General features: G+C 33.7%; 1 protein-coding gene across 3 annotated transcripts in view; it reads left to right on the top strand.

Moving 5' to 3' along the window:
- The window catches only part of TECRL (trans-2,3-enoyl-CoA reductase like), a 143,345-nt gene that overhangs the window by 80,751 nt on the left and 38,972 nt on the right, over positions 1 to 23,622 (top strand). For all 3 annotated transcript variants that reach the window (XM_027544615.1, XM_027544614.1, XM_027544616.1), the window contains 4 exons: positions 7,821 to 7,924; positions 16,368 to 16,483; positions 21,619 to 21,724; positions 22,956 to 23,028. In XM_027544615.1, the coding sequence (XP_027400416.1) occupies positions 7,821 to 7,924; positions 16,368 to 16,483; positions 21,619 to 21,724; positions 22,956 to 23,028 (399 nt within the window). The remainder of the gene's footprint in view (positions 1 to 7,820; positions 7,925 to 16,367; positions 16,484 to 21,618; positions 21,725 to 22,955; positions 23,029 to 23,622) is intronic.

The raw sequence follows: 23,622 nt of genomic DNA, 5'->3' as shown, positions 1-23,622 counted from the left end.
ACTGGAGTGGGTTACCATAGCTTTTTGGTATTTGTTATCAATTTTGTACCTATTTTTTTTTTTAAATAATTTTTGGGACTTTTTTTTTCTTTCTTTCTCTTCTTCTTTTCTTTAACATTGTATTTTTCAAATTCCAAACTCTACTCTTAGATTTTTAACTTTTGCTTTTTGGTATTTGTTGTCAATTTTGTACCTATATTTTCTTTATAATTTTTGTTTGTTTTTGTTTGTTTGTTTTTTCTCTTTCTTTTTCTTCTTCTTTTCTTTAACATTGTATTTTTCAAATTCCAAACTCTACTCTAGATTTTTAACTTTTGCTTTTTGGTATTTGTTATCAATTTTGTACCCATATTTTCTTTATAATTTTTGTGACTTTTTTTTTTCCTTTTCTTTTTCTCTCGTTCTTTTCCTTCTTCCTGTCTTTAACATTGTATTTTTGAAATTCCAAATTCTACTCTAGATTTTTAATTTTTGCTTTTAGGTATTTGTTACCAATTTTGTACCTTTAAGAACCCAATCTTCAGTACCCATTTTTCACTAGGGAGAAAAATTACTGGCTTGACTGCTCTCTCCCCCTTTGGACTCTCCTTTTTCTCCACCAGGTCGCCTGTGTCTCCTCCCTAACCCCTCTCTAGTCTACCCAACTCTGTGAATTTCTGTGTGTTCCAGACGGTGGAGAACACTTAGGCAACTGATTACTGGCTGGATCTGTCTCTCTCCTTTTCATTCCCCCCTTTTATCCTCCTGGCCACCTCTGTCTCCTTCCTTCCTCTTCTCTTCTCTGTATAACTCCGTGAACATCTCTGAGCGGTCCACTTGTGGACTGCACATAAGGAAGTGATTACTGGCTAGCCCACTCTCTCCTCTACTGATTCCACCTCATCTCATTCGGGTCACCTCTAACTCCCTCCTCCCTCTTCTTTTCTCCATGTAACACTGTGAACCTCTCTGGGTGACCCTCACGGTGGAGAAACTTTTCATCTTTAACCTAGATGTTTTATTGATGATGCTGTATATAAGAAGAAGTTTAGAGACTACTGTAAAAATAAGACTGATAACTGGAAGCAGGAGGCTTAAGTCCAAACCCTGACTCCAGGGAACTCATGACTCCAGGGAACATTAACTTACAGGAGCTCATCAAACGCCTCCATACCTACACTGAAACCAAGCACCACACAAGGGCCAACAAGTTCCAGGGCAAGACATACCAAGCAAATTCTCCAGCAACACAGGAACACAGCCCTGAGCTCCAATACACAGGCTGCCCAAAGTTACTACAAAACCATAGACATCTTATAACTCATTACTGGACACTTCATTGCACTCCAAAGAGAAGAAATCCAGCTCCACCCACCAGAACACGAACACAAGCTTCCCTAAACAAGAAACCTTGACAAGCCACCTGTACAAACCCACACACAGAGAGGAAATGCCACAATAAAGAGAACTCCACAAACAGCCAGAATACAGAAAGGACACCCCAAACTCAGCAATATAAACAAGATGAAGAGACAGAGGAATACTGAGCCAGTAAAGGAACAGGATAAATGCCCACCAAACCAAAAAAAAGAGGAAGAGATAGGGAATCTACCTGATAAAAAATTCCGAATAATGATAGTGAAATTGATCCAAAATCTTGAAATCAAAATGGAATCACAGATAAATAGCCTGGAGACAAGGATTAAGAAGTTGCAAGAAAGGTTTAACAAGGACCTAGAAGAAATAAAAAAGAGTCAATATATAATGAATAATGCAATAAATGAGATCAAAAACACTCTGGAGGCAACAAATAGTAGAATAACAGAGGCAGAAAATAGGATTAGTGAATTAGAAGACAATGGTAGAAATAAATGAATCAGAGAGGATAAAAGAAAAATGAGTTAAAAGAAATGAGGACAATCTCAGAGACCTCCAGGACAATATTAAATGCTAAAACATTCAAATCATAGGAGTCCCAGAAGAAGAAGACAAAAAGACAGACCATGAGAAAATACTTGAGGAGATAATAGTTGAAAACTTCCTTAAAATGGGGAAGGAAATAATCACTCAAGTCGAAGAAATCCAGAGAGTCCCAAACAGGATAAACCCAAGGCGAAACACCCCAAGACACATATTAATCAAATTCACAAAGATCAAACACAAAGAACAAATATTAAAAGCAGCAAGGGAAAAACAACAAATAACACACAAGGGAATTCCCATTAGGATAACAGCTGATCTTTCAATAGAAACTCTTCCAGCCAGGAGGGAATGGCAAGACATACTTAAAGTGATGAAAGAAAATAACCTACAGCCCAGATTATTGTACCCAGCAAAGATCTCATTCAAATACGAAGGAGAAATCGAAAGCTTTACAGACAAGCAAAAGCTGAGAGAATTCAGCACCACCAAACCAGCTCTCCAACAAATGCTAAAGGATCTTCTCTGGACAGGAAACACAAAAAGGGTGTATAAATTTGAAGCCAAAACAATAGAGTAAATGGCAATGGGATCATATTTATCAATAATTACCTTAAACGCAAATGGGTTGAATGCCCCAACCAAAAGACAAAGACTGGCTGAATGGATACAAACACAAGACCCCTACATATGTTGTCTACAAGAGACCCACCTCAAAACAGGGGACACAAACAGACTGAAAGTGAAGGGCTGGAAAAAGTCTTTCCATGCAAATAGAGACCAAAAGAAAGCAGGAGTAGCAATACTCATATCAGATAAAATAGACTTTAAAACAAAGGCTGTGAAAAGAGACAAAGATGGTCACTACATAATGATCAAAGGATCAATCCAAGAAGAAGATATAACAATTATAAATATATATGCAACCAATATAGGAGCACTGCAATATGTAAGACAAATGCTAACAAGTATGAAAGGGGAAATTAACAATAACACAATAATAGTGGGAGACTTTAATACCCTACTCACATCTATGGACAGATCAACTAAACAGAAAATTAACAAGGAAACACAAACTTTAAATGATACAATAGACTAGTTAGACCTAATTGATATCTATAGGTCATTTCATCCCAAAACAATGAATTTCACCCTTTTGTCAAGTGCACACCTTCTCCAGGATAGATCACATCATGGGCCACAAGTCTAGCCTTGGTAAATTCAAAAAATTGAAATAATTTCAGGCATCTTTTCTGAACACAATGCAGTAAGATTAGATCTCAATTACAGGAGAAATACTATTAAAAATTCCAACATATGGAGGCTGAACAACATGCTGCTGAATAACCAACAAATCACAAAGAAATCAAAAAAGAAATCAAAATTTGCATAGAAGTGAATGAAAATGAAAACACAACAATCCAAAACCTGTGGGACACTGTAAAAGCAGTCCTAAGGGGAAAATTCATAGCAATACAGGCATACCTCAAGAAACAAGAAAAAAGTCAAAAAAATAACCTAACTCTACACCTAAAGCAACTAGAAAAGTAAGAAATGAAGAACCCCAGGGTTAGTAGAAGGAAAGAAATCTTAAAAATTAGGGCAGAAATAAATGCAAAAGAAACAAAAGAGACCATGGCAAAAATCGACAAATCCAAAAGCTGGTTCTTTGAAAAGGTAAATAAAATTGACAAACCATTATCCAGACTCATCAAGAAACAAAGGGAGAAAAATCAAATCAATAAAATTAGAAATGAAAATGGAGAGATCACAACAGACAACACAGAAATACAAAGGATCATCAGATCAGATCAGATCAGTCGCTCAGTCATGTCCGACTCCTTGTGACCCCATGAATCACAGCATGCCAGGCCTCCCTCTCCATCACCAACTCCCGGAGTTCACTCAGACTCACGTCCATAGATTCAGTGATGCCATCCAGCCATCTCATCCTCTGTCGTCCCTTTCTCCTCCTGCCCCAATCCCTCCCAGCATCAGAGTCTTTTCCAATGAGTCAACTCTTCACATGAGGTGGCCAAAGTACTGGAGTTTCAGCTTTAGCATCATTCCTTCCGAAGAAATCCCAGGGCTGATGTCCGTCAGAATGGACTGGTTGGATCTCCTTGCAGTTCAAGGGACTCTCAAGAGTCTTCTCCAACACCACAGTTCAAAAGCATCAATTCTTTGGCGCTCAGCCTTCTTCACAGTTCAACTCTCACATCCATACATGACCACAGGAAAAACCGTAACCTTGACTAGATGAACCTTGGTTGGCAAAATAATGTCTCTGCTTTTGAATATGCTATCTAGGTTGGTCATAACTTTCCTTCTAAGGAGTAAACGTCTTTTAATTTCATGGCTGCAGTCACCATCTGTAGTGATTTTGGAGCCCAGAAAAATAAAATCTGACACTGTTTCTACTGTTTCCCCATCTATTTCCCACGAGGTGATGGGACGGGATGCCATGATCTTCGTTTTCTGAATGTTGAGCTTTAAGCCAACTTTTTCACTCTCCACTTTCACTTTCATCAAGAGGCTTTTTAGTTCCTCTTCACTTTCTACCATTAGAGACTACTATCAGTAATTATATGCCAATAAAATGGACAATGTGGAAGAAATGGACAAATTCTTAGAAAAGTACAACTTTCCAAAACTCGACCAGGAAGAAATAGAAAATCTTAATAGACCCATCACAAGCACGAAAATTGAAACTGTAATCAGAAATCTTCCAACAAACAAAAGCCCAGGTCCAGACGGCTTCACAGCTGAATTCTACCAAAAATTTAGAGAAGAGCTAACACCTATCCTACTCAAACTCTTCCAGAAAATTGCAGACGAAGGTAAACTTCCAAACTCATTCTATGAGGCCACAATCACCCTAATACCAAAACTTGACAAAGATGCCACAAAAAAAGAAAACTACAGGCCAATATCACTGATGAACATAGATGCAAAAATTCTTAACAAAATTCTAGCAATCAGAATCCAACAACACATTAAAAAGATCATACACCATGACCAAGTGGGCTTTATCCCAGGGATGCAAGGATTCTTCAATATCCGCAAATCAATCAATGTAATACACCACATTAACAAATTGAAAAATAAAAACCATATGATTATCGCAATAGATGCAGAGAAAGCCTTTGACAAATTTCAACATCCATTTATGATAAAAACTCTCCAGAAAGCAGGAACAGAAGGAACATACCTCAACATAATAAAAGCTATATATGCAAACCCCCAGCAAACATTATCCTCAATGGTGAAAAATTGAAAGCATTTCCTCTAAAGTGAGGAACAAGACAAGGGTGCCCACTTTCCCCATTACTATTCAACATAGTTTTGGAAGTTTTGGCCACAGCAATCAGAGCAGAAAAAAGAAATAAAAGGAATCCAAATTGGAAAAGAAGAAGTAAAACTCTCACTGTTTGCAGATGATATGATCCTCTACATAGAAAACCCTAAAGACTCCACCAGAAAATTACTAGAACTAATCAATAAATATAGTAAAGTTTCAGGATATAAAATCAACACACAGAAATCCCTTGCATTCCTACACACTAATAATGAGAAAATAGAAAGAGAAATGAAGGAAAAAACTCCATTCACCATTGCAATGAAAATAATAAAATACTTAGGGACATATCTACCTAAAGAAACTAAAGACCTATATATAGAAAACTATAAAACACTGGTGAAAGAAATCAAAGAAGACACTAATAGATGGAAAAATATGCCATGTTCATGGATTGGAAGAATCAATATAGTGAAAATGAGTATACTACCCAAAGCAATTTATAGATTCAATGCAATCCCTATCAAGCTACCAACAGTATTCTTCACAGAGCTAGAACAAATAATTTCACAATTTGTATGGAAATTCAAAAAACCTCGAATAGGCAAAGCTATCTTGAGAAAGAAGAATGGAACTGGAGGAATCAACCTGCCTGACTTCAGGCTCTACTACAAAGCCACAGTCATCAAGACAGTATGGTACTGGCACAGAGACAGAAATATAGATCAATGGAACAAAATAGAAATCTCAGAGATAAATCCACGCACATATGGACACCTTATCTTTGACAAAGGAGGCAAGAATATACAATGGATTACAGACAATCTCTTTAACAAGTGGTGCTGGGAAAACTGGTCAACCACTTGTAAAAGAAGGAAACTAGATCACTTTCTAACACCATACACAAAAATAAACTCAAAATGGATTAAAGATCTAAACATAAGACCAGAAACTATAAAACTCCTAGAGGAGAACATAGGCAAAACACTCTCCAACATACATCACAGGAGGATCCTCTATGACCCACCTCCCAGAATATTGGAAATAAAAGCAAAAATAAACAAATGGGACCTAATTAAACTTAAAACCTTATGCACAACAAAGGAAACTATAAGCAAGATGAAAAGACAGCCTTCAGAATAGGAGAAAATAATAGCAAATGAAGCAACAGACAAACAACTAATCTCAAAAATATACAAGCAACTGCTATAGCTCGATTCCAGAAAAATAAATGACCCAATCAAAAAATGGGCCAAAGAACTAAATAGACAATTATCCAAAGAAGACATATAGATGGCTAACAAACACATGAAAAGATGCTCAACATCACTCATTATCAGAGAAATGCAAATCAAAACCACTATGAGGTACCATTTCACGCCAGTCAGAATGGCTGTGATCGAAAAGTCTACAAGCAATAAATGCTGGAGAGGGTGTGGAGAAAAGGGAACCCTCTTACAGTGTTGGTGGGAATGCAAACTAGTACAGCCACTATGGAGAACAGTGTGGAGATTCCTTAAAAAACTGGAAATAGAACTGCCTTATGACCCAGCAATCCCACTGCTGGGCATACACACTGAGGAAACCAGAATTGAAAGATACACGTGTACCCCAATGTTCATCACAGCATTGTTTATTATAGCCAGGACATGGAAGCAACCTAGATGTCCATCAGCAGATGAATGGATAAGAAAGCTGTGCTACATATACACAATGGAGTATTACTCAGCCATTAAAAAGAATACATGTGAATCAGTTCTAATGAGGTGGGTGAAACTGGAGCGTATTATACAGAGTGTAGTTAACCAGAAAGAAAAACACCAATACAGTATCCTAACGCATATATATGTAATTTAGAAAGATGGTAACAATTACCCTGTATGCGAGACAGCAAAAGAGACACTGATGTATAGAACAGTCTTTTGGACTCTGTGGGGGAGGGAGAGGGTGGGATGATTTGGGAGAATGGCATTGAAACATGTATAATATCATATATGAAATGAGTCGCCAGTCCAGGTTCGATGTTCGATACTGGATGCTTGGGGCTAGTGCACTGGGACGACCCAGAGGGATGGTACGAGGACGGAGGAGGAAGGAGGGTTCAGGATTGGGAACACATGTATACCTGTGGTGGATTCGTTTTGATATATGGCAAAACCAATACAATATTGTAAAGTTAAAAAATAAATAAATAAACAGGAAAAAAATAAAGAAACCTGTAAAAAAAATAAAATTCTACTCCATCTAATTCATCTACATTAAAATCAATTATAGAACAGTTTATATGTATGTCTACTGACACACAAAATTATACTTCAAAATATACTTTATCATATTTGATTATGATATTATCTAAAATTACATTTTTCTCAGAACACATTAGTAGCTAGTGGTAATCTGTAGTTTGTTTAAATGGCATTAGAAAACCACTGTGTATTTGAAAATTTGCCAGATATATTTTCTAAAATTGGTTTATTCATATGTTGTCTTACTTTAAAGATTTACTATAAATTGCAATTTCTATATGAAATTTATCCTTAGCTTTCACTGGTTTCACATTAAAAATTTTTATCATTTGTTTGCCTCAAAATTGTATTAAAATATTATTTCCTTATTGTTTAAGGTGGGCCCTTTCTGAAGGACAACTTAACCATTCAAAGTGTTGCAGCTTCGTCTATTGTCACACTCTATTTTACAGACCTAGGTCAACAAGTCAGTTGGACTACAGTAAGTATCAATTTGAAATGCAATATAGATGTCCCACATTTTGATGTGAATGATTTGTTGAGAGAGGATATCTTCTATCAAATAAATTCATAGTGAAACAAAATATTGCATTAAAAGTATTTTAAATTCTCCATTCTTACTATGATCAGTGGCCAAATTTCCATTCAAGAACTGGAGAAATGGGGGGAAAATGGTTGAAAGAAGAAATAATTACTTTGTAAATTCAAATCTATCTCATGACTGATGGCCTTATTTCTATTTTCCCTGTGTCTTGTCAGTTACTTGGTATTTCTTCATCTTTTCCTTCTAGGAGCCTCAGTATGATGAAGACACATTTGTCATTGGAAAGAAGGGAGATAGAATATTCAATAAAAAATGTCCCAAGACAGTTGAGAGGACATTTTAAAATCTGAGAGTGAAGAAATAAGACTTATTTGAGTTGTAGGGGTTGGGGTGTTCTTTCAACTTTCTTGAAGGAGGTAATTTCAAAGTGGTGGCAACTGAATCCAATAGCATTAGAAGAATGAAGACCATATTAAAAAACAGGAGAAGTAAACAGAAAACACTTGATACTACTTCACAAGTACTGAAGGATTCATGAGTAATGAATAGATAGATGGGATATCTTCAGTAGCAAGAAGCTATGTGGTATTTGGAAAAGACTCTGATGCTGGGAGGGATTGGGGGCAGGAGAAGGGGACGACAGAGGATGAGATGGCTAGATGGCATCACTGACTCGATGGACATGAGTCTGGGTGAACTCCAGGAGTTGGTGATGGACAGGGAGGCCTGGCGTGCTGTGATTCATGGGGTCACAAAGAGTTGGACATGACTGAGCGACTGAACTGAACTGAACTGATGTGGTATTTAGTGACAGGAAGTGAAGGAGTTAATCTGATGAGTAACTTTGACACTGATGTACAAAAATTAGTGCAATCATTCATTTTTGAGTTAAATTTAATCTATTTTCTTTATATTATTCAGACGTTTAATATTTTTTCTGGTTACATTCGATTTCATATTTGTGATGTGATTACTTTTAATATTTTCTATTCAAACTGGCTTTCTTTTGCCAGCTTAGTGTTTTGAGTTTTCCCTGTATAGTTAAACAATCAATTTTTAAAATTATTAAAGACACAGGATAATTTATACATTGTTATTTAAGTCTCATAATGAGAAATTCAAGTTTACATTCATTGATCAAAATGTCACACGCTTTAATTTTCCACCAATTTTTCCTGTATTATCTTCTTGAATTTAGATAATTACATTTAGTGTGCTTGGCTAAATGGTTGCTCTAGTTTCCAAGATTTATTGAGCCTTTGAGTGTTGATTTGTTGCATTAAAAAATAAATAAAACTAAGTTTAGAGTTATTTGGCCACCTGATGTGAATAAATGACTCATTGGAAAAGACCCTGATGTTGGAAAAGATTGAGGGCATGAGGAGAAGGGGACAACAGAGGATGAGATGGTTGATGGCATCACCACCTTGATGTTGGTGATGGACAGAGAAGCCTGGCATGCTGCAGTCCATGGGGTCACAAACAGTCACACATGACTGAACAACTGAACTGAACTGAATTGAAGTTTAGAGTATTCTGAATCTTTGTGGAGTATATCATACTGTTTACCAAAAAGCTACTAATGCATGCATATTGTAACAAAGTATTTAGAGTTTAGAAGTAATATCTACAGACCCTTGCTAGAAGAAATGTTAGACAAGCAGATTTTGATCTTTAAAGGTTAAAATATTCAAAGAATCTTTGTCCACATTTATGATGAAAAAGGAATTCTATCTACAGAAACTGTGTTGGAGTGAGTGGCAATAACTGTGATACATAATAAATTTCAGCTGCATCATTGCGATAAATACTGAGAAAAAAAGCTAAGGAAGAATTCTGTGACAATTGTGCTAGAAAATTATAGCTTATCTGAGAGGAAAGTCATTTAGGTGACAAAGAGAACTATGAAAATAGGCTGGATATTTTTAAATCAACCCTATGGTTCACACTTTTTTGCTCCAAATGAGTCAGTCCTATTAAATGCTAAAAATATACACATTACATTGCAATCACACCCACTTCATATCAACTAAATTGCACAATTAAAGCAATATTTTACCACAATTAACATTCTTACACATTTATAAAATATTAAAATTCACTCCTATAATAAAAGCATTATTATGTTTTCTTTTTTGTGAGAAACAATCTCTTTAATTTAGCAAGGTCAAAATTAGTAACTTAATAATATTTTTCAAGAGGCAAGAGTTTGCTGCAGAATGTTGAGAAAATTCTTGTCTGGTGGAACTTAGGATAAATTGGAAGACTTAGGATAATGTTATAAATTAATATAATTATAATAAAATAATTCCCATCAGACAAATCCTATTAACTAAAGATCACATTCCGTTTTCATCATTTTTATCTTCATTAATATTTCTGTACATGCTGTGCGTAGTCACTCAATTGTGTCCGATCCTATGGACTGTAGCCCGCCAGGCTCTTCTGTCCATGTTGTATTATCCTTCTGTCTTTGATGAGTTCTCCCAATTATTGTTCATCTTAAAATGTATTCATTTATTTTATATTCTTGGAGAATATTTTTTCAGAAAAAAATACACATTGGCAGCTATTTCTGTCTTTATTTAAAAACACTATTAGTTTGATTTCCGACTCCCATTATTTCTGTTGAAAAGTCTACTGTACTCCTTAAAGTTTTTCCCTGGTTTATTCAGAATTTTTATTTTATTTGATTATGGTGCACATAGTTATGATTGTGGTTTTATTTATCCTGCTTTGGGTTTATTGTGTTATCTGTGTTCCTGGCTTGATAGTTATATCTAATTTGACAAAATTGCATAATCTCTTCATCTTTTGATTCTCCATTATTCTCTTTGTATTCTCCTTTTGGGATTCATATTACATTTTCATATTTTCCTTTCCAAAATTTTCATATGTATATCATATATGAAACTAGTCACCAGTCCAGGTTCGATACATGATACTGGATGCTTGGGGCTGGTGCACTGGGACGACCCAGAGGGATGGTATCGGGAGGGAGGAGGGTTCAGGATGGGGAACACATGTATACCTGTGGCAGACTCATTTTGATATATGGCAAAACCAATACAATATTGTAAAGTTAAATAAAATTAAATTAAAAAAAAAACAAAGTTTTCAAATATCACTAAAATTTCAAGTTTTTTTTTCTTTGAACATTAAAAGATTGTTTTCTAAAAGTATGTGCTTGATAATTCTGTTATGTGAACCTTTAGTTCAACCATTTTCAATGCCTGCTGCTGCTTTTGGTTATGGTCATGATATCTTCACTCCTTGTATAACTGCATATTTCTGACATTGCAGAAAAATTATATTAATAAATGTAAAGATTACTTGGAGAAGCCTTTGGTCATTTTACCTTTCAAATATAATTTATCATTCTGCAGATGGACTAATGGCACTATTGAGTACAGGTCATCTCATTCCAATCCATGATTGAAATGACTTCAGGCTGTTTCATATGTACATATGAAGTACCTATGAAGACAAATCTGTTGTTTCATCCTCACTCCTAAGTTTTAACTGTTCTACTTCCAACTCAAATTCTGGGGTGTTTATAGCCACCTTAGTCTTTGAAAGACAACAAGCAGCAATTTTGATGCTTCCAGTCTTAAGCACCCTCAAAAGATTGGTCTTTACATCAGGCACTTACCAAATTTCATTCCCCAGGTTAATTACTACTCAGGAGAATCGTATATAACATTTTGATCTTCTAATTCTTCAAAGACTCAGTAACTCTTTGGAGCTTGAAAAATATTTTGATTATTTTTTCTTGGTGATCTCATTATGAAGGTTTGTTTGCATAACATGAGCATAGAATTATCCATTATATGTTATTCATATAACAGTTAATTTTTCTTGGAAAAAAAATAAACCTTCTAGTATCACATTAGCTTCAATAGTACTCATGGAGTACAAAGCAATATTACTATTGGGAAATTTTCTCATAATTTTAGTAGCTCTCTTATCTTTAGAAAATTACTGTTGACACTATTTTTTGCCGCAGGGCTTCTCTAGTGGCTCAGTGGTAAAGAATCCTCCTGCCAATGAAGGAGACATAGGTTCAGTCCTTTGATTGGGAAGAACCCCTTGAGTAGGAAATGGCAGTGCTCTCCAGTGTTCCTGCCTGTAAAATTCTATGGACAGAGGAGTCTGGTAGGTTACAGTCTATGGGGTCTCAAAAGAGTCGTGACCTAGCAACTAAGCAATTTTCAACAACTGTGACACAAGCAATTCATGTTCCTTTTAATGGTCAATTGCTATTTTAGAGAACAAGCCAAAACCACCCTAATAATAATAGGACTAAAAAAATATTTTTTTAAAGGAAGGATGAATGCATTAAATGAAATCTTAGCCCAAGGGTTTTAATCAATTTACAACAACTGAAGTTGAATAGAATTTATATTTTCTAAAACTGTTTATTTTACTCCTTTTCAATTTAGAAATACAACAAGTTGAATATTCTAGAGAAGTTTTAAAAAATTCCAGTTTCATAGCTTGTCTAGTAAAAATAGTGAATTTTACATTAAAAGCAACACAGTTTAAAGCAGAGAACTTTCTATAAAGGGGAAGTATGAAAATAATTTGATATTAAAAATATATTGAACTTAGAAGTAGTATGTATCTTCAAAGTTAAAAAAAAAAGAAAGTTGTACTTGCTTATTTTGAAAATAAAATCGCCAGTAAATTTTGGATTAAGGTGGAGTTTCTAATTATTGTAAATTCATCTGCATAGGCTGTATACCTATAAGTATATATTTCCTTTGTATATTTATTTCATCTTTAGTTTTGTTTTTATTCTTTTTTAGTAGAAGAAAAGCAATTTCTGTTTCAGAAATCCGTTTTATTAACATTTATATATCCTGCTTTTTAAAATTATAAATCTATTTTCTGATTACTTTCTAAGTTTAATCAAACATCCGTTCTATTTTCACCCAAATATACATTTTTCTTGAAAGATTCATTGTCCAAAAGTTATTTTTTTTATTACCCTCCAGGGCTTTTAAATCAGAATATATGCTTTATATTTTGGCATTCTTTTAATCCCAGTGTTTCAGAATGAACAATATTTGTGATAAAATATTGGGTCTCCTAGAACATATTACTGTAAGATAGCAGGATCTCCAAAGTTTTTAGGAGATGATGGAGATAAGATTGTAGTTTAATTTCCTCTGATCCAAAAAAAACTTCCTATTTATGACAATATGTTTATCAACTTAATAAATAGTGATATTTGGTCATGTTAACTATTGTTTACAATGTTTTTCATTTCTGACATCTTACTATAGAATTTGCTCAAAATTGATTTGACTAGGTCAGAGACATTGAAATAAATATTTTAAAACAATCATTATCCTAATTAGTCTAGAGTATTAACTAGATTCTATTATCAGACATTCAGAAGATATTTTTATTTATATATGAATAATCAGGAATGTTTTATGCCATAAATTAATACATTAAAAGGTTGCTTTAGTACTGAATTTTTGGATTTATAAACTTATAAACTTATTGCATTGTTCTTATCCTCATATAAAAATATTTCTTACCTTGTGAGATAATATTGTTTAAAAATGTATAAAAAGACAGTTACATATATAAATAGACATTTATACATGTTTATGTATATACATGTGATTATATGTATGTGCCTATATACCATATATTGTAATCATGTAGCTCCACAAAATTGTCAAAAGAGATAAAAGCATCAGTTCAGTTCAGTCACTCAGTTGTGTCTGACTCTTTGAGACCACGTGAATTGCAGCACGCCAGGCCTCCCTGTCTATCACCAACTCCCGGAGTTCACTGAGACTCATGTCCATCGAGTCAGTGATGCCATCCAGCCATCTCATCCTCTGCCGTCCCCTTCTCCTCCTGCCCCCAATCCCTCGCAGCATCAGAGTCTTTTCCAATGAGTCAACTCTTCCCATGAGGTGGCCAAAGTACTGGAGTTTCAGCTTTAGCATCATTCCTTCCAAAGAAATCCCAGGGCTGATCTCCTTCAGAATGGACTGGTTGGTTAATATAATACTTACAGTCTTATAATGAGCATTAACTTTCTTTTTTTTTAATTTAATTTTATTTTTAAACTTTACATAATTGTATTAGTTTTGCCAAATATCAAAATGAATCCATCACAGGTATTAACTAATCATTATACATTCTTTATTTCAATTATTATGAGTGAGATCATAAAAATTACTCCTTGCTTTAACTATAAAGATATTCTATGTCTGTCTTTATTTTCAGAATATGGACAATACAAAACACTGAACTTGCACAATTGCCTCTTACCTTTTCCAGTTTTTCAGCCACTTTTTCTTTACAATGTTGGAAAGTTTTACTTAGCTCTTCAGCATTATATAGTGCTACATTCCTTTGTCGTTCAGCTCTAAAATTAAAAAAAGGAAAATTAATAAAAGTAAAGAATGCTCTGTACTTGTGTACTTAAATTCCAAAGTAACCTGTATTTAATTTTAAGGAATAATTAGAGAGAAGCAGATTTCTCTGTGTTAAAAAAATGAGTATAAGACTTAAAATGAAAAATGAAGATTAGACTACAATAATTTCATCAATATAAGATATCTACATGAAAAACAAAACAGAACATAAAATACTTATAAACTTTGAAAAAAAAAAAAAAAAAAGAATGGACTGGTTGGATCTCCTTGCAGTCCAAGGGACTCTCAAGAGTCTTCTCCAACACCACAGTTCAAAAGCATCAATTCTTCGGTGCTCAGCTTTCTTCACAGTCCAAATTTCACATCCATACATGACCACTGGAAAAACCATAGCCTTGACTAGACGGACCTTTGTTGGCAAAATAATGTCTCTGCTTTTCAATATGCTATCGCGGTTGGTCACAACTTTTCTTCCAAGGAGTAAGCGTCTTTTAATTTCATGGCTGCAGTCACCATCTGCAGTGATTTTGGAGCCCCAAAATAAAGTCTGAAGCTGTTTCCACTGAAAATCAATGTGCGCACTTGCATATTTGAGCAAAATATGTACAGCTTCAAGTTTCCTTCCTTAGAAATGATGAAAATTGGCAAAGACAAAGCAAAATAGAAGTGGCAGTTGAATTTGTCATTGTCATATTTGTATTCTTTCTCTCCTCTGCTTTTCTCTTTGAAAACTCGTAGGGAAATTATTTTCCCTTTTCTGACTGAAAATTTCAGAATGTGACTTTAACCTGGTTTTAGCATCAAGACAAAATCAAATAATGGACACTCACCAGTTTCAGAAAGCTATCAGAAAATCAGACAATTAATCTTTTTGAAATCATGTGGTCTCATTTCCAATTATCTTTCCAAATCTTATGATTGTCTCTCTATAGATTGGATATCTCTCTCCACATACATGGTTGCCATACTTGTGGCAAGTTCCAAAAGAAGCTCCAGATTTCAGAAAGCAATCCTCCAAAACTACTCACTCAGACTCAGTAAAAATCTGAAATTTCCAGGAGAGAGAAGTATATTATTTCAGTTTGAACAAGGGTCAAATTGATTTTTCTTGGTGGTTCAAATGGCAAAGAATCTGCCTGCTACGTGGGAGACCTGGGTTCAATCCCTGGGTCAGGATGATCTCCTGGAGAAGAGAATGGCAACCCACTCCAGTATTCTAGCCTGGAGAATTCCATGGAAAGAGGATCCTGGTGGGCTACAGTCCATGGAGTCTCAAAAAGTCAGACAGAACTGAGCGACTAACACTTTCACTTTCAAATTGATTGAATTCTAAATGACATGGCAGCAAAAAGCGATTTCCCATTCCATTTAGTGACAGGGATGTTTAACATAGAAAATTCATTTAGTACGAGGCTGGAAAGACATGAGAAATGCACTTATGTATTTGATTAAATGAAATTATTTAATGATAAATAAAAATCATATGATTAAATAAAAATCTTTGTGTGCTATGTATGAAGACATCATTATATTTATGTCTAATATTTTTATTTTACTATTTATAATTGTCCTTTACCTTAACTCTTGGCTAATTTTTCTAAGGAAGATTTCCTGTTATTTGTGACAGCACTTGGTCTAGTTGTTTTTAGAGAACAGATGCTCACCTATCCATTTCACCAGCTTATATAACAGGGTAAGTCTGGGGACATGTTTATCATGGTTCTGTGTTAGTTGCTCAGCTCAGTCATGTCCGATGCTTTGAGACCCCAGGTATTCTGTCATCCACTAGGCTCCTCTGTCCATGGGATTTTCCAGGCAAAAATACTAGAGTGGATTGCCATTCTCCTCTCCAGGGGATCATCCAGACCCAGAGATTGAACCCAGGTCTCCTGCATTGCAGGCAGATTCTTTACTGTCTGAGCCACCAGGGAAGCTATAAAATGTACTGTTTAAACTAAATCACTTTCTTTTTTCAGGTATTTTTGGCTGAATACACAGGACCTCTGCTAATATATCTCCTCTTTTATTTGAGGATCCCGTATATATATAACATGAAAGAGAGCTCTAGAAGATTATGTCACCCAGTGGTACAGTAAGTAATACATACACATGGTGCATATAGATTAAGAAGTAGACAAACTAATACACAGATATTATGTTAAAAATATTGTAAACTCAATGAACATGGATTCACTTTTAGCAAAATACATTTTTGTAAGTTTATAAACAAGTACCTATTACTTAATATACTTAATAAGTATCTTAATATACTCTATTAAGTATATTAAGTATCTTAATATACTTAATAGAGTATATTAAGAGTATGTAATAGAGTATATACCTCCACCTTAGAGTGGAGGTAAGTTCTGTTAGTTATGATCACAATCAACAAGCAAATGAAATGCTTAATATTACAAAGTTTAGAGGTCATATATAGGGCTCAGAATATAAATACTAAAAATATGGGCAAAATTTCATAGATAATCAATAATAACAACTAATAAACTGGAAGAAAAAAAAGATTTTAAAATTTACATTTAGTAAATTAAAGGCCAAAATCAAATTTAACTCTGATATAAAACACAAAAAAAGACCAAGGACACTTATCAAATATGAATATATGATTCATTACATACTATGGAAATAACCTCTTTCTCTGTGAAAGTGAAAGTTGCTCAGTCATGTCCTACTCTTTAATAGTCCATGGAATTTTCTATGACTTTTCCAGAGTAGTGGAGTGGGTAGCCTTTCCCTTCTCCAGGGGATCTTCCCAACCCAGGGATCAAACCCAGGTCTCTCATTGCAGGTGGATTCTTTACCTCTGTCCCCTAGATCAAATATCAAATTAAAAAAAAAGAGAATAATCATTCAAGATGCTACTTTGATATGTAGAGTTACCAATTTATTTTTTTGGAAAAGAAATCTGAGCAAATGCCTAAACCCTAAGTGAATTAAGAAGCAAAATTCAGATCATAGGGATGCTATATGATAGAGAATAACTTGACTCCTGGATGTCCCATATGAAACTAATCTTTCATTCACTCTTACTTCTGTACTACAGCCACAATGCCCACCCTTCTTGTTCTGATATCTGCCATGCCCTTTCTCACAAGGGTATCTACACACGCCATCCCTCTTCCTCCAACCTTTCTTCATGGCCTTTCACTTTCTTATCTCTTATTCAAACTTCACATAAAGCTCAATATTTCTTATCAGTGTTAGCATTTCTATTCCTTCCATGAGAAATATGCTACTAAAATATTTCCCTTTATACATTTTATTACTTTAAAATTATATATTTACATAGTCATTTGTGTTTTTCACTCTATGAATTTAAGTTATATAATGAGTGTCTTTTGATGTTCAATCTTTTATGTTAATAATACATTACATGATTTTTAAAAAACACTCAATAGTAATGTTTTGAATGAATAGAGGCATGAAACAATTACATACAAATTTATTTTACATTGGGCTTTTTAGAGTATGAAAAGAAAGGAACCTGAACTGGATGTGTGTTCTGAGATGGGCTTTTTAAAGAAAGTTATGTTTAAATATTTTCTATGTTTTATGAAAGTATGTGAGATTGCCAAACTAGTAAATCTGAGAAATATTAATATGGAAATTATCTGTGGTACATAGAAGTTTGATGCTTTGTAGGAGCAGAGAGAAAGCGTATGGAGCATGTGCACAGGAGGCAAGAGAAGGTTGGATCTCAGGGATCATGGTCAGGCTAGTATAGGACAAGTTGTTCAGGTCCTTTGGTAACATGAAAGTCAGTCTTTCTTTTTCTTAAGTGAAGAGAATTCCCAAATCATTTAGAAAGAGTCTGGGGTGGAGAGTTTATTGGAGAATGTAATTGCCCTCATTTTTCAGATCAGACATATAATAATAATGTGCACCAGATATATATCACAGCATGGAGGGAGGACCTTTTTCTTTTTTTACCCAGCAACATTGTCAAAGGAATTGACTGATAGTTGGTTGCTATTCTTAAACACAAACATGGCATGTTTTATAACATCTCAGTGATAAATGCATGAGTGCCACATTCTTTCTAAAGCACAAATATGTTAAGTTTACATGAAATCATTCAGAGTAGATACACACAAACTATTTTTGAAAGTTAAGTGTCTAGTAGAGGTCTATAAAATAATCCCAAGATCTCTAAGACAATTCAGTTTCAGGACAGATTATGTCATTTCTCAAAGTTAAAAAGATGAAATTTCAAACCCCATATCCACCTGACATATAATCCAAAGTTACTTCTTCTAAGTAACTTTGACTCATATTCCAGAGCATTTTTCTGCTAGGTTTCACTTCTTTTGTGACTCAACTGCCCCCAAATTCTTTGAATCTCTTACAAAACTCTACATACTAGGACTAAGGACAGATCTCCAGCATGATCTCTATGCTCCTCAAGTAGTGAAATGGTGGCCCATGGCTTGATGTAATGCAAATGTTCTTTATTCAGTCAATAGTATTTTAGAGAGCAGACACATACTCAAAACTGCCATGGTCCCTCCCAGCAGAGGGATCTAGTGATCTAGATGTAAATTTGCCATATGTGCATCTCCTTAAGGCTTTAACTGCAACATCAGGGATGAAAAAGTAGCCAGAGAAAACTTTCCTGTGCTCAGTATCCACAGTTTGAATATCTGCCTTAAATACAAACACAAAACAAACAAACAAAAAACAACAAAACAGCTTTTGAAATTTGGATACTTTGTCCTTGTTTAGGTCTCTGACCTTATGAACTCCCCACATTCAGATCATCCCTCATATCTCATACTCCACTTAAATATGCTCTAAAACCTTCTATTTGTTGCTTTTACTCAACTTCCATCAATTCCTGGAATTCTTACACTGTGCCTTCTGCAATTCAGTATCCATTGTTAGCAAAATCTCTTACACTGACAAACTTTTATCTGAATATTGCCTTCATATTCTTCCTCTAAAAAAACCTGATACAATGACTGCCTTAAAACTTTATAAAGTTTCTTTTTAACAGTCCTCATATCTTGAAACTTAGTTGATAAAACATAAGAAATCTTCAAATATTACAACTGGAAAAAAGAAATGGATCCAAACCTACTTATCAATGTTCTATTAGTTTAGCACTGGAAAGAGAAAGATTTTATGTTTGAATTAAAGTCAACTATAATTAGGGCTTCCCTGGTGGCTCAGCTGGTAAAGAATCCACCTGCAATGCAGGAGTCCTGGGTTCGATTCCTGGGTTGTGAAGATCCCCTGGAGAAGAGAATGGCTACCCACTCCAGTATTCTGGCCTGGAGAATTCCATGGACTGTATAGTCCATGGGGTCTCAAATGAATTGGACAGGGCTGAGTGACTTTCACTTTTTCAAACATAATTAAATATTTTGAAATGAAATCATACTTGGTGAGTTATCAATAATGTACAAAGTGGTGTAAATCCAACTATTAAGCCATTGCTATCTGCTATGCTAATCTCTATGCCCTAATGGTATAATAAAAATTAAATAAGTGGACTAACTTAATCATAGCTTAAACTGAAATTTCTCATTCAGTGCTCTGCTTCATTGTTGGGCAAAAGATAATTTTTCTGCTTTCTTACAAGATGTAAAATTCTATTTCTCAGGTGTTTATACAAATACTTCTACATCTGAACCAGCTAGTTATGAGAGATACTGATTTTGTCAGTCCCTTGAACCCACAGACAACTTCCTACATCAGAACTTTTGCTTTTGTTTCTGTTACTGTCTAGAAAGCTTTGCCCCCAAATACATACACAGTACTCTCTCACTTCTTTCAGAATTTGCCTATTGTTCATAGATCTATACACCATGTAGAACATCTCTCTCATAACAGGTGCAGTTTTATTTTTATGAATTAATGAACAGTGATATATTAACTAATGATTTAGGTATGTTGCTTTTTGTTTATCTGTTTTTCCCAAAGTTACTCATTAGTACCTGAAATCATCAATTCATTGTGGTTTTATAAACATACAGTGTAGATTCAGTGTTCGATTTTACATGTTGTAGATGAAATGCTGATTTTTGTGCTTAACATTTATTGGTTTAATATATGATCTTTGATAAATATTGATTTTCTTGAATAGCAATCATAGTTGTTGAAATTTTACATGTTTATTCATAATAAAATAGGTGTGTATTTTAATGGAAATATATTTTAAGTATAAACAAGGAAATATACATCTATAAACTGTATTTGACACTCACTTTTTATATATTAATTATACAAATGACAAGAAGAGGTGATGGGTTAGAAAAGCAACAAAAACAAATGACATAAAGAGACACAAAATATTGCAATATGTTAGGCAAGAAAACAAACTGGAAAAAAAAAGCTGCATTGAATCCATAGGAAGTGAAATTCAAACTTTTTCAATCTGTGGTAATTGTTAAAGGACAACCAGGCAATGAAAAGCTATTTTGAATATTATAACATGTCAAATGCATTCTAAGTAGGTTGTAAATTTTCTGCTTCAAATTTAAGCCATTTTCATATGATCACATTTATAAGTACTTTATATATATATATATACACACACACACATATACATATATATTCCTCAGAAAGATGTGAACATACTGTTTATGACTGGTATTATAAAATATCTTGAGCGTCATCAGAAGTAAATTTAAAGAAACTGTTGTAACAGTACTTTTAATATTAAATTTAAAAATTTTCTAGAATAAATAAAATAAAAATATGAAAACTAACATTTGTGTTTTAGTTATTAAAACCAGTATTTTCTTGATAAAGAGAAAGTTACACTATATAAATATAGATGAAGCTATTTACTAAACAAAAATAAACTCATAGATGTAGAAGACAAGCTTATAGTTACCAAAAGGGAAAGATGGGGAAAAGATGAACTGGGACACTGGGATTGATGTACACTACTAAATATAGCACAGATAATGAATAAAAACGTACTATATAGCACAGGGAACTCTATACTCAATATTCTGTAATAATCTATATGGAATATAATTTTAAAAATAGTGGATATGTGTAACTGATTCACTTTGTTGAAAGGCAGAAACTAACAGCATTGTAAATTAACTATACTCTAATAAAATTAACTTTAAAAGATTTATCTTCAAAAATAGAAAGGAAAGTAATAGCAAACTAAAAAAAAATGAAAATATCTTATCCATAAGGTGATCCAAATTTTTCGAAGGGAATTTAATGGGTTTGTGTTTTATTTCCTTCTAGCTTGGCCTGCTTCTGTCATTGTATACACTATATCCGATACCTTTTGGAAACCTTATTTGTTCACAAGGTTTCTTCAGGACATACATCTTTGAAAAATTTGCTAAAGGTGGGCACTGATATGTTTTATAATTTTAATTGTTTTTGATAAATTTTATGTATAGGATCATCTGCATCATCATTTAATCATGCTTATTTCTCTCAAGCTTAGATTTTTCTGTTCAGGTGTATCAGCATATCTTAAACTGCTGAAATGTCATTTTGTGAGTGATCTGGTTCATCAGAGCTGACCCCAACAAATAATATTACATAAAATATTTGCCATGACCTTATGTTACAAGGTACTTTTAGGCACCTTTAATTTTGAAAGTACTTAGCACTGAATTCAGACTAAGTACCACTTGAAGAGGAAGAATCTGAAACATAAGTCCTCTAATAAATATAAATTTGTATGACTAAAATGATGATGCTATATCCTCTATTTGTGGTTGTTGTCAGTGTAATGACAGGATCTTTGCTGTCCCCCAAAATGATGAATATAAATGCTATTAACAATCAAATGATTATCAAGAAAACAGAAAACATTGCGGAATATTGAGATGGAAATGTACATTAGGCAATGTGGTATAACTCAATTTTCCAATTTAAATTTATTTTATTTTCCTATTTAAAATTTGGTTTCAAAATGAATTATATCTTTAAGAACTTCCTGGGTTTTAGCAAATATTTACTTTCTAAAATTTTTGGAGAGGAAGCTGTTCTATTTTTGTCATTAAAATGAAGCAATAAACTCTTGAACTCTTAGAAACCTCAAAAAATCATTTAGACTAGCTTCTCTTTTGAAAGAAGGTATTAACATTCATCACATTAGTATTAGATCAGCATCATAACCTAGTAAACCCAAACTAGTCCATTTCTCTTCATAATCAATCAAGAAACATTAGGTAACTCATGCTATTATTCATTTACTTTGGGGATATGACTATTGGTAAATCTTATCTAATAGATATTTATTATTTTTATTACTTCCCTTCTGACAGACAAAAGCTACTCTTGGAAAATCTTCCTAAAATACATTTTTACATTTCTCTATATCCTAAATACTCATTTCTATTAACAAGGGTTGAGCAAAGAAATGCATTTTCTTAGTGATATCAGATAGGTGTTTTTAAGATGTTAGCTACTTGACTGGATGAAGAAGCATTCCAGTTATCAGGCTTAGAAAATTTATAACCTTTTTATACCAAAATACTGTGATGTGGAATACTAATGTTTGGGGTGGATTCAAATTATGTTATGTGTATATATATTCCTTAACTTTTATTTTGTTTTATTTGTAGAGTTGTGCCTTTTATTGGGGATTCACTTCTTGGATTGCCTACTACATTAATCATCCACGGTATACACCACCATGTATGTAGAATTTCTTCTTAACTATCACCATGCTAAATTGCCAACATCAAAACTCTGTTCTAAAGTACATAGAAATGATGCATGACATGGCACACATAAAGGAATAAGAAAATAATGAAAATATATCAATTTTAAATTGCTTTCACACATGCTCCATTAAATTTTTACGTAGGATTAGAATATCAAATTTGACTGACATATTTTGATTTATTTTCTATCCATAGAAACTGTAGCAAAAATATAACTTGATTATAAATCTCAAAAATGACAGTAAAATGAAAAGGTAAAGATGAAAAAAAAATTCCACATAATCACATAATTATGTACAATAAACTCTCAGGAGTTTTTAAATAAATAATTGTTATTTTTAAAAAATATAATTCAAAAAGAAAAATAAGGCTTTTTTTCCCCTTGTGACATATTGCTTCCTATAACTTTATTAAATGTTTATCCCTTGATGCAGATGAATCAATTTAGTGCAATGCACACTGTAACAAAACCTGAATCCTTATTTCCTATTCTTGGGAAAGACATACATGTCCTGATCAAAGAATTCCATTTTTTAAATCTTCAGTGGACCTTTCCTCATCTTTT

This window comes from Bos indicus x Bos taurus, chromosome 6, assembly GCF_003369695.1.
Source record: "Bos indicus x Bos taurus breed Angus x Brahman F1 hybrid chromosome 6, Bos_hybrid_MaternalHap_v2.0, whole genome shotgun sequence".
Lineage (NCBI taxonomy): Eukaryota > Metazoa > Chordata > Mammalia > Artiodactyla > Bovidae > Bos > Bos indicus x Bos taurus.
This window is presented reverse-complemented; position numbering and strand designations above follow the sequence as displayed.